Source organism: Crocodylus porosus, unplaced genomic scaffold, assembly GCF_001723895.1.
Source record: "Crocodylus porosus isolate Cpor-Errol unplaced genomic scaffold, CroPor_comp1, whole genome shotgun sequence".
NCBI classification, from domain to species: Eukaryota; Metazoa; Chordata; order Crocodylia; family Crocodylidae; genus Crocodylus; species Crocodylus porosus.
Window position 1 is genome coordinate 8,075,548 of NW_017728886.1, and position 19,630 is coordinate 8,095,177.

The 19,630-nt window shown below is 40.3% G+C and overlaps 1 protein-coding gene across 3 annotated transcripts in view; it reads left to right on the top strand.

Annotated features, from left to right (window-relative positions):
- Positions 1–19,630, top strand: part of CTDSPL (CTD small phosphatase like) — a 113,260-nt gene that overhangs the window by 86,720 nt on the left and 6,910 nt on the right. For all 3 annotated transcript variants that reach the window (XM_019529986.1, XM_019530003.1, XM_019529994.1), the window contains 3 exons: positions 3,220–3,321; positions 11,644–11,700; positions 17,973–18,065. In XM_019529986.1, the coding sequence (XP_019385531.1) occupies positions 3,220–3,321; positions 11,644–11,700; positions 17,973–18,065 (252 nt within the window). The remainder of the gene's footprint in view (positions 1–3,219; positions 3,322–11,643; positions 11,701–17,972; positions 18,066–19,630) is intronic.

Sequence of the window (19,630 nt, forward strand, 5' to 3'; positions counted from 1 at the left end):
ACCCTAGAAACTATGAAACCATAGTGCACTGTTTTGCTAATAAAGGCACCTATTTTAGTTGGGGCTGTAGGTACTGCTGTAATGCAGATAATAAAGAAAAGGCGTGCATCTTGACCCGAACAGTAAGAGCCTCAAGTGGACCTTATGTTTGGGTATTGGATCATGCCTGGCATACAAAATCTCTGTCAAGAGCTGTATGCATGCTACAAACCTCATCAGCTACAATACAATTTTATTTCTTGAAGATCAGTTTTAGACGGGCACTGAGGGAAATTGAGCTAAGGAACAAATGAGACTTGAAGGCAAGTGTTTTATAAATAAGAGTTTGGACAGGCATACATGTAACATGCTTCAAATTCTACCTTTTTAAGTGTTTTAATTTGTAGCGTGCCAATAAAAACTGCCTCCCAGCCAAAGGGCAACTCTGAAGCACTTTAGAGTTTATCCCTGTTTTTTGTATAGTGACACTTATATATGACCCAAGCTAATTTGTAATTCAGTTAAACTCTTTAAAGTGCTCAAAACATTTGTCTGTTTGTGCCCTGTGTCTCAGGAAACTCCCAGTGACTTGTGTGGGATAAGTTGGACCAACATTGAATGCTCCCATCTCCCTCTCCCCCTTGTGCCCCCCGTCCCCAAGAGCATTATGTATCTGAGGATTTTATAGTGGTAATTTCAAATTCTTAACAGTATTTGAGAAGCTAATTGATTGAAAGCAACACTGGCTGGGGATAAATTTACATACATTTATCAAATGGGGTTTATTACAGAGGTAACAAGTATTTTGAAGTTCACATTTTAGCATGACATGACCTGTCATTTGACCTGTCTTGAGAATTTCATTTATCCATTTGTTGAGTCAACACACACAGTTAATGTGAACCTGGGAATCTTTCCTCCGTTCATCGGATGCACTGAATATTTAACATGCACAGACAGGAAGAGTATACGGTATCGGGCAGAAGTACTTTCAGATTTCTAACTGCTGGGTTATACCAAGAGTTTTGTCTTTAAAAATTATGGTAAATATTTTGTGACAGCTGAAATAAAACAGTGATGAACTACAGACTACTCTTCTCTGGCTGCAACCCTGTACACAGCAGTAATCTTATACAGCTAGCTGACCCTAGTACAGTTTACAATAGTGACCTCAGGTTTCTCAGGCTACTGCCGTAAAAGGCAACAAGAAGGTGCTTCACAAAGTGTCTCAAAACTATGTATGCACACATACATTGCTCTTCTGCTCAACATTATGAGTCCCTGGATGTCAGTGGATGGATGTTTTGAACACTGATAGCAGTGTATATTGTAAGTTAACCTTTTTGCTTTCTAAGAAAGCAAAAAATGACACTGTTGATCAGTTTGCCTTTCTGGTCCTGATAACTAAAGTGTGTATACATGTTAGAAAGACCTTATGTATTTTCATTCATTTATACCAAAATAGAGCTAAAGATGCAAGTATTAGGAGTTTCACACCTGAAAAACCTTACTGTGTAGATGGGCCCTGTACACACTAGAGGAAGGATGAAGTACAGGCAGTCCTCAACTTACAGCATTTGGAGTTGCAACATTTTGCACTTATGAAGTTTATAAATTGACACCCTGTTTCAACTTTACAACACTTGATCCGATGCACCACCATGCCAGCAAACAAGTTTGCTGCATTGCCTGTTTCCCTGGAGAACATCTGTCCAAACTTTCTTGCACACTTCCTTTAAGAAAGCAGCCAAGACTCCACAAAAACCTGCAGCTGAGACTCCTGGGAAGACTGCAGCCAAGAGCCCTTCTGAAAGTCCAGCAAAGTTGTCTCAAAGAAGTTCTTCCAAATCAATATGATTGCTATTTACAATATAAACACATTAACATAACTATATTACACATCTATAATTGATTGAGTACAAAATTCTAGGTTATTTTTGGTGAAAACAGGGTATCATCTGGCCTTGGTTCAGAAACCAATCCCCCATTTATAACATTGTTTCCTTTGGGAAAATCAGTTCCAAGTTGCAACGTTTTGACTTAAGATGTGGTTTTCAGGAAGCAATTGTGTTGTAAGTCTGAGGACTGCCTGTACTGGGACTTTGCCTCATTCTGGTAAAAATCATTGTATTTTTAGGCCTTGCTTGTGGATTTTTTTAAACTCATTGCCGTGTCTGGTTCCTAACAGTACTGAGTTGCTCTATATACTTGACCTGAAAATTCCTTCACTTTCAGAACTAGCCCCTTTCTTTCATTAAAAGTTTCCCTTGGGAGAGTGGCAGCATATTAATGTCTGAATTCCAGTAAGCGTCCAGGTGAATGCTTTCCTTCTCTTCCAGTATTTTCAGAGTTGGGGAAACAAGTGACGACGACTGGTATCAGATGGGGATTGGGCTGCTAAATTGTCTCCCCCCCTACCCCAGTCATCTATCCCAGCTGCATTTTATATTCCCCAAGATATGGGTACCATTCACAAACTGTTCTGGGAGAAGTTTTATGGAATTCCCCTGTATAGTTTAGGAAGCACTGTACTTTTATGATTGGTACTGGACTCTAACAAAACTGCATTTGACAGAGGTTGGGTACAGTCTTATTCTTTTGATTCGGATCATCTAATCCATGCAAAGGCATGGATATTTTGGGAGTCCCTTGCTGGAAATGACAATCTACACAGTCTCATTTGACTTTAAAATTGGGACTCATCTTTCAGTTCCTTCATCTCAGCATGCATCATGGCAAATGGAAGTGTTGATTTCTGTAAGCATCACAGCCACCCCTACCTGTGGAGAGAAATTTATGCTTCCAATTGTTGCATTGGAGCCTGAGATGGAAAGCAAGATACAGGCTGCAAATAGCTCCTGCTTATTTTGAGGCCTAAGAAAATAAGCTGTTGGAGATGGTGAGTCATTTTATTAACTGTCCCATTTTCACCACTGTCTAGCAGCAAATTGTTTTGCTATGTTCATTTGTATTTGCTTAAACTCATCTCCAAACTGTTTCTCACCATTAAAGAAACAAATACAAAAATCCATGTGTGTGTGCATGTGTATTGCATGCGCCTTTAATTTTCAGCTGTGTTCAACTGATATAAAAAACAAAAAAAACGGAGAGCTGCCCAACTTTGACTTGTGTGTTTGTGACATCCTAATGCCCAGAGCTACTACAGTAGTGCTGGGAATTTGTACCTTTGGTTAATACTTGAAATATTTACATTTTCAATGTATTTTTTTTTTTCTTTAGCCACCAGCTAAATACCTCCTGCCAGAATTGACAGCATTGGACTATGGGAAGAAATGTGTGGTCATTGATTTAGATGAAACATTAGTGCACAGCTCATTTAAGGTAAAATAAATTCTGAAGTGGACTTTGAGACTTGATTGTATGAATGTTAGTGATCATTTTAGAGAGAGTATTCTTCAAGCTGTTAACTTGCAAGCCAACCAAAAATGTAATGGTAATTAGATCAGCTCCTTGGTTGAATGTTGACCTCTCATTGTCAAAAAAAGTTCTTCAGTTAAGACGCTATGTTTTGCTTTTCTAATTGACGAGCTTTAAAGGTACTTTTTGATTCATCTTTGATTCCATGCATTGTTGCAAGACAGGTTGCAGAGTCAGATGACATTTATTGTGCTTCACACAACTTCAAAATGCTGTAAAAATTGAGTGGAGAGATGACACACACAGCTGTTGCACTACAGATTTGTCTTAAACTGTTACAAAGAGAATGACCCTGTATAACTCTGAAGTGCTTCACAGTAGCGCTTTATCTGGGAGGCAGCTGTATATCTCCGTGCTGCTGAAGACCAAACAAAACTGTTCAAAAATCAGATGCAATTGGAAGTATTTTATATGTCTGTCTGTACCAGAATTACTTCTCTCATTCCCAGTAAACCCATTGTCTAATGTGTTTTTTCAAAAGATGATGATTATACTGCCTCTTTTGGCAGTTTTACCATTATTTCCCTGATTTGCCCTAATTTTGGTTGGTCAAAAACCTTGCTAAAGAAAGGGCTTCTGATTTATGAAAGAGCTCTCTAACATAAGAAGATAAGACAAGACCTGTATCTCAGTCCTACCTTAGTAGTTGTTGAAGTGTTCCAGTAGGGGTCAGAGTTTAACACGTGTAGGACGGCATCTGAAATGTGAATGCTGCTGCAGTTACAGAATCATAGAAAAGCAGGGCTGGAAGGGACCTTTAGAGGTCATCTAGTTTGACCCCCCTGCCTGAGGCAAATCATCCCCATCCAAACCACCACTATAAAAATATACCATCTGGCCTGTCACTAAAAAACTGCACAATCAACCCTGCCACACAGCTGCAAAGCATAGTGCCATAACCTGCAAAAAGTAAAGCCAAGAGCATAATGGTGACCAATGTCCTGCTGCTTCAACAGTTGTTCAAGTAGGCTTGAGCGGTACCAGGTACAGGGTCGTACCCCCAACTAGAGGAATGCAAAAGCCCCCACCGTCCCTATTAGTCTGACCATGAGGTAAAATTCCTTCCTGACCCCAAACATGATCAGTCTGGCTGTGAGCAGAAGAACAAGAACCTCTAGCCAGGAACCTCTGGGTTTTAGTCCCAGCAAAAGCATTAGCACGCTCCAGTCAAAATCCTCCACCTTGACTACAGCCAACATTCAGTGCTTCTAAGGATGCTGGGGAGGGAGGAAAAACCCTGACAGCAAACAAGCCTCATACTTTATCTCTCTTCTTGCTTTGTGAATATCAAATTTTCCTAATCATCCCATTTTATACATTGGTAAATAAACAGTGCTAGTACTTCTCCTTCCAGCAGCAGTTCCAACTTACCACCACCATTATAATGCTTCTTTTTTTGGTTTTAATATGCATGTCATTGGAAATATAAGTACCGTGTTTTAATCCTAGTAAGCATTCTGTTGCCAAAGCATTTGAACATTTAGATCCCATTTCATTTAGTGGTCAGCATCTGGAAACCAATTTTCTTGGTTGACTTTTTAAAGGACCTTTTATGGTTATATTGTAATAAATATTACCATGATGCAAAGTCAGGCTGAAACTGTGAAATGTTTTGCCTTCTACACTGGCAGTTTTATTCGCTTCATAATTGAATCTAAAGACGTAACAGACTCAAGTACCAAATCCCTGTTATTCTGTAGCCACTTCTGAATTTATACTTGAGAAATTTCTTAAGTGTTATACCAGCATTAGACCTTCAGTTTGACTGAAGAAAAAATTGCAGCTTTTTGTATGTCTGGCACATTATGTGGAGAGAGAACCCAGAATAGTTGGGGGGTGGGGAATGGAAAGAACAGTCTTCAAGGAAGATTACCATATCCACAAAAATAGCAGAGAATCAGTCTCAAATTGGTATTGAATATTTAACTGAGTGCTCTGAGTGGCCTGGAGTTGTGAAGTTATGGTTCTTTAATGAGAGTAAGATGTGTATATCTTGACATTGTGTTACTAAATTAATTTGAAAATGTATCTTTTCAAATCATTTCAGTTCTGTTGATTTATAGTCCAATGCCCTTTTGCAAAGTGAAAGATTGCACATACATGTACTTCAAAGATTCTTTGTTCCACTTCACTTATCTTCAAAGTTGTCATTGTGTTAAATTTCTTCTAGATGAACAAGATTGCAGAGTATTTGGGCAGGAGAGGGAGAGAAGAGCATTAGAAAATGGCAGCAGAGTAAATTCCCATCACGTGGCTACAGAAGCAAATAATACATAAATAAAGCAAAAAGAAGCTTGTTTTTCTTCCCATCCTAAGTAAAGTAAATCAGGCACTGAAGTATTTGAATTCCCAACAATTTTTTCAATCTGACTAAAGTGTATTGTTCTATCTGTACTCTGGAGCATTTGTTTTAAATTAGAAAAGGCAGCTTTGCCTGTTCTATACCCAGCTCTTTTATGCTCAGTGGACTCATCTACACGTGATATTAATGAGCCTGAATAAACTCCAGCTGTAGGGCGCGTGTAGACAAAACGGGGGCCCTAAATTGAAGTGGTGGGTTTTTGAAAACAGCACTTCAATTTAAGGCCCTTTAAACCCCCATGTTGTGCACACACCTGAATTTACCTGCCTCTGCGGCAGCGGGGAGGGAAGGGAGGGGGTGGGCTGCCAGCAGACGCAAGGGGTCACCTGGCTCAGGTGGTCCCAGGGGGCACCACCGCTGTGGAGGGAAGCACCAGGCCCCCATGCAGCTGAGGCAGGCAGGCTCCAAGGAGTTGGGGAGAAATCAGGCTCACCGTTTGTTTGTTTCTTGGGTGGAGCGTGCCTTCCTGGGCTGCTGCCAGGCTGCCTGCAGGGCTTCCTGCAGAGCCCCTGAGCTGCACGGAGCCCAGTGCTTCACTCCGTGGCTGTAGGGCAGCAAACTAAAACTCAGAGGAGGAGTCTGTTTGCTGCGTCACAAGTCATTTAAAGCGCATTACACTGCAGAATCTGCTACAGCAACTGGAATTGCTGTGCAATACGCCACTGACACGGGCAAACACCATCACAGCGGTGCAAAAGCATTTAACCCACCCCTTGTTTTATGTACACACCGCCGTAGACTCCAGTGTCTATAGTACAGCACCTTTAGTGAACAACCAGGTACTACCAAGTTCTCTGTATCAGGTCCAACAAGATCTTTACCAACTATATCAATGCCAACCCTTGAAGTTTGGTGGTCTTCTTTTGAAGTCATGGCTATTACTTCAGAACTGGACTTCTCTACTACACTCTTCACTTTCCATGAGTTTCCACATCTCTTGTACCAGTCCAGAAGATCTCTTCAGTCCTTACCTAAAATCTTGACTGTCTCAAAGAGAGAGTTCCTTTGATACTTTGAAAAGATGCTGGTATATGGTATTTCTTCTCCTGAGGACCACTAAGATCTTCAAGGATGTTTTAATAAAATGAACATTTTTCACTTGGGGTCATATGACCTTGCCAGGCAAGGCAAGTAGCCTAGAACCTGCAAGTGAATTTTGTCAAACCCCTTGTTCCAGCCACAGCAACATCTAAGATCTTCTCCATTTTGCAGTAGCAGGGGCTGCAGTTATTTCTGACCAGTGAATTATGGAGGCTACTTTGCTGATTTGGTCAGTCCAGTTCCTGTCTGATAATTCCAGTCACTCACCAGTAGAATTAGAAGTCCAATGGAGGTGGTGTATCCAGACTTCAGTGGACAAGAGTTCTGTTCCCATGATTTTCTCATTTAAAAAAAAAAAAAGAGAGGGAGAAGTGGCATCCCATTTTGGACATCTGATGCCTTGTCACCGTAGGTTAACTGTGGGTTGCAACCCCAAATGGGGTCACAACATCGGCGGATGGGGTCACACAGGAGAGCGGCCTTGCTGTATAAATGGGGTCATGCTGAGGACAAGTTTGGGAAGCACTGGGTTAATTTATCAAGTTTTGGACAGAAACCCTGGAATCTGTCACTCTCTGTAAATTGTATATATTGTTTCTCAAATCTTGATTTACAGGATGCTTATTTTTCAAATCCCACTCTCAGGACACTTGCCTATACTTCATGCTCAGTGACAGCCACTACCAAGTCGGGAGTTTTGTTCAGTCTCTCAGCAGCCTTTTCCTTTTTGGTTTAAAAGTAATGCTGAATAGTTCATTAGTAACAATTTGTTCATAAGGCCAGGGTCTTCATGTATATCCATCTTTACCATTTGCTAATCCAGGGTTACCCTTCTTGCCAGGTTGTAAAGGACATGCAAAAACTTATGTAGTTCTTTGTCATCCTGGGGCTTAAGACAGGCAAGGACAAATCCATCTTGCCCCCTCTCAGACTGTGGAATATATAGGAGCATGTCTGAATTCTTATTTGGCCAGGGCATTACTGCTTCAGTGCAGATTTTTTTCGGAAATAACTCATTTCAGTCAATCCAGTCCCAAAAAAAGGACCTCAGTGAATGTTTACCTTCAGCTTATTGCATCCTGCAAACATGTCTTTATGACGCTCTATAAGATACTCCTCTTCTACTCCTTTCAGGAGATGGTTAAGGTCAGTTTATCATCCAAGCAGATGCATTAGACATGCATAAGAGAGATTCCTTCAAAGAGGTTTCTCTTCATTGGTGGACAGATTCCCCATTGCCCTTCAGTTATCAGGAAATTTGGTATCCTCAGTTTTTTCCCCACCAGATTGTATTACATATCTGAACAAGCATAGTGTGCTCATCCAGGGAAACTTCAGATCTACAGTCTGAAGTCACCTGAAAATTACATGTGTATGAAACTGTGTGTTGGAGTTGAGAGCCACTTGTCTAGTTTGTAGTGTAACCTGGCCCACACCCCAAAATATTGCAATGCAGGCCTGATGGCAGCATGTTAAGTAAAATATGGAAGGGTTGCAGGATTTTTCTCTTATTCCACAAAAGTATTCCTTGTGTGATGGTGCATCACTGCCATATCAACTTGTTGGCTTTTAGTCTGGCAAGAGTTTAGCACAGTTTAGCAGGCCACTTGTATAGGAAACCCTCCATCTCTTACAAATTGGTGTTAAGGCTCAACTGTATTTCCACTATTTGGGTGGAAGGGCTTGTTTGGGCACAGATGCTAAGAATTTCCTATATTTTGCTTTCAGAAAAGAATGCATCAGATCTGTCAGAGGCATTTCTGATTCAATGGGATCAAAACCCGGTGTGTTCCTTTCCTCAGTTCTTCATTTGCAGAATACTTAGGAAAATTCATATGAATACAACTCCAGGAGTGCGTCTACACAAGACACTTGGTGCACATTAGACTAATTCTACTGTGCATTAGCACATCTGGCAAAAACTGTGATAATGCTCAGGAGAATTAGTCTGATGCGCGTTAAGAGTTGCATAAAAAGCGTTCATCTATACTAATGTGCAGTAGCGGCACATACGGTGCGTTTAGTACCTATTATTTTAGGCCACCTATACACGAGTGCGGAGGCTGCTCCAGAGTGCTGGAATTCCAGCTCATCGGAGCAGACTCAGTCAATCAAGTCTGCTGGCATGTGGCAATTGCTGTGCTCCAGCAGCCTCCTGCATTTCATGTATCAGCATCCTGTACTTAAAAATGGTAGTGGGGGCGCTTGAACCAAAGCTTGTTCAATAAGCCACCATTTTTAAGCACGGGAACACTGATACAGGAGATGCAGCAGCACTTTAATTAGAGTGGCTCTCGGAGCTGCTCTAATTAAGGCACCACTCCACCCCCGGAGTAGGTGTAAAACTGCTCAGCCCACAGGTATAAAATTTTAATGCGCCATAATTACGGCAAATTTAATTAACTTGTAGAAACACCTAGGCACTATTTTTATTAGCACCTGCTTAGGTTCATTTTCTGATTGAGAAATACATCGTCTGTCCACTTTGCTTCTGAACCTGTAACACATTTTCCAGGACTAAGTGTTGCACTTAACACCCAGAAACTGTTAGTAGAGTCTAGCTAATTGACTTCACTTGAGAGGAACTGCTCTTCAGTTGTTCAGGAGTCTTCATAGCAGCATAGCTCCTACAAAACCTGAATGGAAGCATTTTTTAATAGTCTAACCAGAGATGTATCCAGCAAGAAGACCCTTTGGCCAGACCCAGACGTGCAGGCATGTGCAGTTTGTGCACCACAAACTTTGCAGTGCCACAAAGCATCTGCCTGGAATGTTAAAACATGTCCCTGGTAGCAAATTTGCAAATCTAGAAACCCTGGTAGCAAAACAAAAACTGCCGCAAAAAAGGTGTGGTACATGGTGCAGGAGCATTCTTACAAAGCCTTGTCCTCCTGGGAGATGCTCTGGCTGCCAGCCAGAGCATCTCCCCTCCTCTAGTTCTGCCCCAGCTCCTCCAGTCTGCTGGGAACTGGGAGGAGTGAAGAAACAGTAGTTTCCCCAAGTGGGGCATTTTGCCCCACACCAAAGCACATGCAGGGGCATATGCAACTGCAAAAAGTGGGAATGCGTTCTTTTTGTCTCAAATTAGGACAGTTTCCTTGAAATATTTCAGTCATCAGGCTCTCTTCTTTTCTTTTGGTTTCTCTTTTCTTAAAACTAGTTGGCAACTTTTTTCATATCTCACTCTGAATATTTGTGGAGGAGGGTCCCCATCACCATCCTGATTTCTAGTTTTTAGAGTGCCTCTTATTTGTTCCCCCAGATCGGGATCCTTTCTCTTCATGGGATATGAATGTGGTTTAAAGTCTTGAATTGTACCCTCCTTTGAAATCATTATCACATCCTGCATTTCATCTCTTTATAAAGATGGAGTTTTTAAACAGCCATTGCTTTGTTTAGGGTGAGTGAGTCGCGGGCGTTGATGTCTGCGCCTCTTAATATAATCTCTGTAAAGCTGGAGTTATGCTGAAACTTGCCAAAATTTTGTTTCAGAGTTCCATTCAGACCACTTTATCCACTTACCTGTGATTTCCACCCCCACCCCCCCAAGTCACTGGACTCTTTATTGTCATTCTTGCACTGTACACGGCACGGTCTCATTGGAGTGGCAGCCACACTGCACACGGTGACCTCCCCAGTTAGACTGCAGCTTGTGCAGTGCCCGCTCCAGCAGGTCCAGGACTCATGTTGCATGCAGTGCTCAGACATCTAGCCCCACACCACTCATCTAACCCTTGGGGCCAGACAGGTTTGAAACCCTTTCTTCAGAAGGTATGGACAGACAGACATATAAGAGTTTCAGAAATCTTCCCCTTTTTTTGAAGGATCTTTAATCTTCAGTGCTTCAATACCAGAAAGAGAGACAACTGCTGCCTGGTTTACAGGGTCACTGGGAAATGCCTCAGTTTTCCCACTTCATCCCAGGTCATTTCCGATGGTTTGTAGCACTATAGCACTGTCTCATCAGCCTACTCCATTTTTATAGCACTTTAAAGTTGTTTAAAGGGCTATAGATTTTAGGTTGGTCCATATTCAAAGTTAAGTACTAGTCACTTGCTTAGAATGGAATATGTGTGGACCAGTGCTTGAAAAAGAGCACTTTAGAGGAGGAGTCGCATCCAACATGCAGAAAGATTTGTATCCAGCCCAAGAAGGTCCAGCCTGGGCTGAGGCAGCATGGGAGGGTCAGGTGGCGCACAGCTCCATTGTGCTGCCCATCCCTTCTGCAGCATCTTCCTCCACAGCTCTCCCTACTGCTCACTTATGCCTGTAGTTACTGAAGGAGAATGGGGTGCCTGCAGTGAGGGTAAGTACAGGTGGCTTGAGCTGTGGGCAGAGCTTTGCAGTCTGCAACAGAGGCCTGGGTCACAAGTTTCCATGTAAGGGGCAAAAAATTGGCAAGCCCTGCTTTAGAGTAACTGCAGCTGTTTGAGGTGCCTCTTCCCATGCAGGTTTCGTGATCCACCCGCTTTTCTCAGTGACATGGAATCCTCTCACTGGATGTGAGTACTGAGTTAAAAAAACCCAACCTGAATAGCAGTGTTGGGACTGCTCTACTCTTTAAGTTAAGGGGTGAGGTCTGGGATCCAGAGGCATACAGGACAAAAGTACAGCCTCCCACAGCTGCTCTTGGGTAAAAGATTCCAGACATGGCTGCATGGGGTGCATACATCTACAGTGGGATCCGCCAGCAGAAGAGAGATCCTGAAGAACTCCAGCTACTGCGATCTCTCTCTCTCATGCCTTAGGAATGTCCTTCTCTAATGCTATTTAAGGTGGTTGTTTGAAACCTTGGACTGACTTCCCTGTCTCTCTTCTTCTAGCCAATTAACAACGCGGATTTCATTGTCCCTGTTGAAATTGATGGAACCATACATCAGGTAATCATCGCTGTTGTACTCTGAATTTGTGAAAAAATGTAAGGCCAGAAGGGACCATTAGATCTTCTTGTCTTGCTTCATGTATATCGCAGGCTATTGTCTTTCTCTCAGTTGTTTCTGTGTTGAACTAAATAACTTCCTCCTAACTGAAATATAATTTTGTGGGCACAGCTCCGTAGCATCTGTTGGCAAAAACCATGACGCCACGGCTGTGTCGCTGTAGCAAAGTGCTCTCTCGTTATAGTGTGTTGGTATAGTGACATAGCAGCCAAAAAAAGCTGCGTGGTCAGCACGGTGCAGTATAGGCTGTTACTGCACTGTCCTTTAGTACTTCCAGAAGGAAGTACTGAATGATGGGACGGTAACAATGGTGCCGTACGGCCACGTGTAAACGTGGCCTGTGTGTGTGTGTAGAGCATATCGTCCTGAAAAGCATCCAGACTTGACCTGATGCCAGGTTTCTAATCAACTACTAGTCTGCCTTTAACTGTGTCAGCACTTCTAGAAAATCTCCTGTCCCAAACTGAAATCATTTCTCATGGAGGCTGAGCTGCTTCAGAAATTAAACGAGGTAATGATACATTTCAAGAGGTGTCAGTGTAAGGTAATATACCTATTTCTTTACAGTGTTCTTCATTCCTTAAAGGCAGAGGCTGACAGAGTCAGATGATGAACACTGAAAAATTGAATTTTTTTTTTTGTTTGTAAAAATGTGAATCAGCAGGAAAAATAGAACTAGAAATCTGGATGGCCCTCACCCCAGTCCACGTCTACGTTTAAGCTTTGCATGTCAGGGTTCCTTGTCTGCTAAGTACCTAGCAGGCTTGGGACAATATGAAAAAGATTTTCGAAAGTCATGTGATTTATTTTTTTATTTTTTTTTGGCCGACCTCAAATTTTAAGCTCTTCCTTTCAGAAGCCATATATGAACCTGCCTTTCAGGAAGTGCTGACCATCTGTTCTGTGAAAATCAAACCCATTGGAAGGCATTTCAGATTGGTCTTTGAAATTTTAGTGCGTTCAACTGTGTGTCACTTCTGAGAATCTTGGCCCAAATTAATATAATGCTTAAAGGTTTCTTCTCCAGATTTTAACATTACATCTTTATACTTAAACTTGGCCCCACTCTTTACTGGACTTTTTATATCTTAATTTTCTGATGTATTGAGCTTGCATGCTGATTAAAATATCTTTTGTTAGGTAATACCCGAAAGTTTCTTCCCCAGCCAGTCTCAAACATGACACCTGACACAAACTTGCTGCATTATACTAAATTGCACTGAATTATGATAACATCTGGATCAGGACCTAATTGTACTACATGTCACACATCTTATGTGTCTTATGTTATCTAGGTAGATAGCTGTGTCTCAAAGGTTTCTCTCTCTCTATTTAAGAGTGGACAGGGCCATTATGATCTTCTGCCTCATCACAAGCTGTAAAATTTCCTTAGGTAGTTCCTGCATTGAACCCGTCACTTCTCATTTGGTAGAGCATAGTATAAACTGATTTTAACAACGGTTATTATCTGTCAGAATCTGTAATCCCTGTATTCTGACTAAAGTGTAGAAGAAAGAAAACAAAGATTAAGCAATCTTCACTGGAAAGATTTAATATAGTATATTAGACAAGTACTAACATGTATGAAACTATCGTGACAGTAGATAAGGTCATAATCCACTTTGTATGAAAGCAATAGAACCCTTTCAAAGCAGAGGTTATTTAAAGCAATATTACCAGACCTGATTTTCACCTTAAAGAGGTTCCCTTAGAAGGCAAGCAGAATGTACAAGTTTTGTTGCTCTGTAATTTTCTAAACTGCCTGTTTGGAAACAACTTTTTATTGGTTTTTCCTTCTGTCAACAATATATATTAGCATGGTTTTGTCTACAAGAAGCCTCAATTGCTTCTCGTACATACACAGCAATATATAATCCACACATTATCTATTAAACTATTGTTTTTTTTAAAATTATAATGTTCAAGTGACACTGAAAGGCTAAATTAGCCTTTCTCTTGCTAGAGTAAATTGTAGCACAAATACCTAAGAGAGCACGTCCAATATAAACAGACGCTGTATCGGTCAGATAATAGCACAGTCCCTTTCTCAGGTCGCTCTGGCTCTATAAAAGTAAAAAGAAAAAAAAAAGATGAACTTAGTTTCCTATGCCTTACCAAATTATTTATAAATCTCGGCAAGATCAATGAAAAATATGTTGTAATTTATGAAGGCTTTATAAAAGTGGGTGTTTCTGTAAATGAAAATGGCATACTGAGATGAGACATAGCAATGTGTAAAATTAATGCATAATTTTGGCATCATTACATAACACCTTTTTCTATGTTAATCAGTCAAGAGCCTGTTCATTAAAAATTAACATTTAATTCTAGCACCCAGGAAAAATCGTGAGTATTTTGATGGGCTTAGAAAAGATAGGTTGCCTTTTTTAAAATGTGGTTCCAGCAGTTTGAAGCCTTCACACTAATGGAGGGCTCTATGGGGTTTTGTTTTGTTTTGTTTTTTTTTACCATATAATGATGTTGGTAACTTGCTATACTGGCAGTTACATAGCACCCCATTATACCCAGAAATTCCTTTGTGTACAGTAATCCTTTATTATGGTGGTTACATAACTTTGTCTTATACTGGAACAGTTGGAGTAGATACAGCAGTTAGAAATAGCTTTATTTAGCACAGTTTGGAACGGTTTTTTTCGCCTTATTATTATGTGAATCTAAGATGCCAGGCACTAACATGAGCAAAAACTATAGCTTTTTATTGTTTAAATAATACGTCAATACAGAAAAAAATGTTTTGAGTTTTTAAGCTGATGGCAACATATGTTTACTATGCTTGTTAGGGATATTGTATGTGACCTTTTGTGCAGAACAGTGTTAAATGTAATCTTCCTTTCCACGAAGGACAGTATTCCTCAGTTCTCCTGGAAAAGGCTGTTACCTGGTTCAAGTAATCCAGGATAGGCTGTATGCATTGCAATTGGCCTATTCTCGATTACTTGCACTGGGAGACAGCCACAACAAAGAGGACCAGACACGTGAAGACACAAGAATTTGCAGTATTTTTCCGTTTCCTATTAGTAGGAAGGACCCACCCTGTGAAATGGAAGATTTAGTAGTTCAGGTTGTCTCGGTCAGACTTCTCTATTGCATGAAGACTGAGGTTCCAAAATGATTTTTTTTAAAAGTGTGTACACAGTTGTATTTTATTGAAATAAAGTTTGTATTTCTGCTTACAAATATTGTACTCTTCAAAGGTGACAGTGCTTCACAGTATATGGGAAGCTTTATCTGAAAATAATCTCTAAAATGCATTTAATATCATTGAAGTAGTTAAACTTAATAAGTTTTAAAGAAGTACTTTAATAAAAAAACTCCTTTAAATGTTAGTTACTGAGTTACGGTTAATAAAAATTGACTGTATTCCTTTAAATTTTTACCAGAATAGAGAGGTAATTAACAAGCCACTACATCCTGAAGAGTACAGATGTAGAAGAAATGAGTCTTTTTATGCCTTGAAAACAGTATATAAATCTCAGCGAAGAGCCAGGAGCCAGTTAGTCTAGAGACTTGAAGACATCATACAACAGAGAAAAAGCCAAGCCACAAATAACCATGCAGCATTGAGATTCAAGTCCAGTAGCTATTGAAGCAAAGAAAAGAATATGCTAAGTGAGAATGTGAGGAGGCAGAGAAGAAAAGAGCTGCTCTGTAATTGGAGAAAGGTTTTGTATAAAGGAGACCAAGGGATTTTGTAGTCCAGGATACCAGTACATTTGCGGTTGCTACCAAAACCTGAGAGTGACTTCTCAAAAACCTTCTGTAGAGAGAATCCACACCCGAAGCACTAAGGAACTTTGTCTTGGTAAATGCTGATATGCTGTTAGGAAGAAGAGATGGGTTTTTTTCCTATATGCCCGCAGGAAATGGTGGGGCCTTATCCAGAATTTGGAAATGGTCCTGTAGCATATACTAGGAACTTGTGCACACACAAGGCATTTAAGTAACAAAAAAGAGAAAAGTTGTTGGCCAGTGCCCAGCTGGCCTGAAAAAGGGAAGACAGAAGGGAACTGAATTAGGAATGCATGAGAGTGCCACTGATAGACCAGAAGATCTAGACCGCCACCGTCATTAGATGGAGGCTGCTCCACTTTACAGAGGCGCTGCTTAGTCCAGTTTATATTGACTACCTGCTAACAGCCATGTGGCCACAGGACACCAGGCAAGGATTTAAAATAAAAAAAAAGAAAGATTTGTTTTTCAGCTCACCTTCGTAAGCAAGTTGGTAGGTGGGGCCAAGCTCCCCTGGCATGGGGACAAATACCTTTTTATTACAAGTGCCCATCATTTAAATCCTTGGTTTGGATTTTATAATTATAGTGCAAGGGAAATGCTTTTTAAACATACGTATGTGTCTCTCTCTCTCAATGCATTTTGGCTTAGTGCAGCTGAATACACTGACTTTTTTAGAAAGGAAGAAGACTAATAACACCTAGAACTTGTCACTAGGTGATTTCACCATATTGGTTAAGGAATTCTTTTACATCGTTCTGGGTGTCTGTGAATATAAATGTGGGAGAGAAATTAGATTGTGACTTTTTAGAAAGGAGGACAAGCAGTTCTGCACTTCTGGCAACTTCTGCAAAACATCCCTACAGCTACCTGGAAAGAAAACAAATAGTATTTACATGCATTGGCTGCTGAAGAATTGTCTGTAAACTAATTCCACTCGTGCCGTATACTTATCTAATTGACTACTAAAATCATTACAAAAGTGGGGAATCAAAATTAAAGCTGAGAGAGAAATTTGTCCTCAGGTTCCATGTTTGAATATCCCAAACGAGTGTGCCCAGGTGACAATGGGGCTCAAAGTGAAGTGAAGAGTAATTAGCATTTGCATCAAAACACTTGGGCTTTTATCAAACAGCTCATAGGCAGTGTTCAAGTCCTTATTATGTCCTTTATCTTCCTTTTGCTGAAGGGTTTTATTACACTGCAGAGTTCAAGCTGGTATTTCTGTAATATTTCTCCTTCAGTGCTTAATGGGATCCCTATACTTCTTTTGCTTTTTGGTATTACTTTTAATCTAATCAAGATCATACATTAACCAGCGTAACTTCCTCATACACAAAACAGAAACATTAATTAATTGGACTTGTGTATGATGCTTTGCTTTTTAAAGAAGAAACTCCCTTAATTACTTACCAGACTTTTGCATTCAAGCAAATTTTAGCATTGTAGATTATTGGTTACACTAGGAAGATATAATATGGCTAATCAGGTTCTTTCAAACAATTTCAGTCTCTCAGTAGCAAACAAGACAGATGACATGATTTAAAATATATACATATTTAACTCTCCGCTTGGCTTCCCAATTTTTTATTATCATCTTAATCAAATTGTAAACTTCCTGGACAGGGACTGCGTCTGTCTTGGGGTCTTGTATGAACACAAAGCACAGTGTTATTTCCTTGACAAATAATAATCTAATTATTCTTAGTGTTGGCAGTGAGCAGCCAAGCTGCTGGTACTGTTCTTTGTGCAGATAGGCAAGGGCTCCTTCTTGGAGCTGCAGCTGCCTAAAAGGAGCAAAACTCAGAATATTTACTGCATTTATGATAAAGCCCTAACAGAATGGGTTATGTCTTTAGCCTGCGGCTTTTAAAAGCAATTTTAACCAGCCATTCAAAGTGGTGGTACAGTAAAGCCTATAGTATATATTGGAAATACATTTGTCCATTCAGCAGGTAAAAGTTTCTATTTTACTTGCAGATTTAGAAAGCTAGCAAAATGCAACAGAGAGAGTAATCCTGTGGATACATTAAAAAAAAATGCATATTTGCGGGGCAGGAGGGGAAAGCAGCGTCCGACGCAGACCAGCGAAGAGTGCTCACAGCAGAAAACGGTGGATGTTTGCTTACCTCCCAAAACGGCTCAAGGAACTAAGGAAACAAACAACCAAGGAGTCAGTCCTGTCACTGAAGAAGTTGTAAATCCTCAACCCTTAGATAGTCTTCCTCTTTCAGGGGTATTTTCAGAACACACTGTGGCAGGAGGATGCACGTTATTAGCAACAGCATGATAAGCTGGGGGCTACAAGGCACATAAAAGCAAATATCTTTTCCGAATCTATTTAACAGAGCATCCTTTGTCACATTTACTTTTTCCTTCCAGTGTTAGGCTAACTCCCCATCTCTTTTTTTTTTTTTTTTTTTTAAAGCACCATTTGACCTAAACAGTTACTGTCGTTCCAGGTTTATGTATTGAAACGACCGCATGTGGATGAGTTTCTCCAGAGAATGGGAGAACTCTTTGAATGTGTACTCTTCACAGCCAGTCTAGCCAAGGTTTGTCATAGACTCTTCTTTGTCCTTAGTATTTTTAATGCTGGTTAGTGAATTTTTTTGTTCAGGTTTTCTATGGATAATTGTCTTTCTTAGTGCTATCTTAATTTTTCCCCTTCTTTTCTGCTTCTTTGTCTGACAGTGTGTACTTTGTCTGCTAGTGTGTGGGTAAGTTGTTTCCATGGTAACAGTATCACATATGGGCTTGTCTCATAATGTAGCCTCCATGTATTGCTCATGATGCCGATATGAAAGGCTTACAAGCTACCATGGTTATAGTGGGCAATTAGAACAAATAGTGTACATAAAGCAGTGTATTAAAGCTGGGCATGAAATACAATACACCATATCTAACACAACAACTATGTAACCAGGTGATTTAGTTCAGAAATTACTTGGGTACAAAAATACAGAGAGCACGTCTGTGGATGTGTGGTTATACTCTGGGTTTAAAAACTGAATCCTTTTTGCACAGCTTGACAGATGTAGTATCTGAAAGTCCCATATTTTGTGCCCTTCGAGTTTTTGTAGACATAGTTATACCAGAGGTAGTTCTGTAGCAGACTTCAGTATATAAATTCTGCATTGTTTTTGGTGGAGCATATCTGGTGGTGGTTTTGCTATGAAATCAGCTTATTTTTAATCTTTCTTATTTAAATATCTTTGTTTTTAGTAAAGTAAGTTATGTTTTAGTCTCCTTGTGACTTTCCCTAGACTATAGAGATGGAGAAGACCTATTAGAGCATCTAGTTTTATATCCTTGTCAGCGCTGGATTTGTGGTCACCAGGGTTGTGTCCAGTCTAGTTCTGAAAATTCTGGGCATTGGCGCTTTTCTGTAGGGGAAAGTCATTAACAGCAAGATCAGTTTTGTTGCACAATTGAAAATCCACATAAAACACTTAACCTTGTACTCCAGAAGCAAAACTATAAAGGACTAGTGCTAAGCAAAATTGCCAAGGATATAAGCGCCTATGCTCTGGTTTCCTTTCTACATCTTTCCTTTTCCTTTGGCCATTTCTATCACTTCTCAAGCCCCGGTTCACGTCCTAATATGCTGCACTACATTCATTATCTTCAAGGTATGTGGTAGAGCTGCCCCTTTTTTCCTTTGGGTGTTTCCCAGAGCAGAATGCAGCATATGCCTCTTTTTCTTAATGGTATTTTCACCTGCTCTGGTTTGGCCCTCAGGCACCACACATAATTAATAAAGGTGTATGAATTAGATAAAGTCATCTGCCCCTTCATAACGCTTTACCGTTATAGACACGTGGAATTGGAGATGATAGGAGCAACTTTGAACTTGGTGTTTGGTGCTGTAGATTTCTCTTCACTGTTTTTTTTTCTTGCATTTCACAGTAACATTAAGCGTTTAAGGAGAAATGCAAGGACTCCACAGTGAGATGTATTTATGTAATCAGTAAATCATAGGAAGCTTTGCACTGCAGGTTATTTTCTTTCGGAAAAATAACTGTACTGTACTCCTGTCACCCCTCCATTAATAAATACTGGGTTTGCCAGCGTGCAAGTTAGTTGAAGGAAAAGGTGGTTATAATTGTGCTTTTACTTT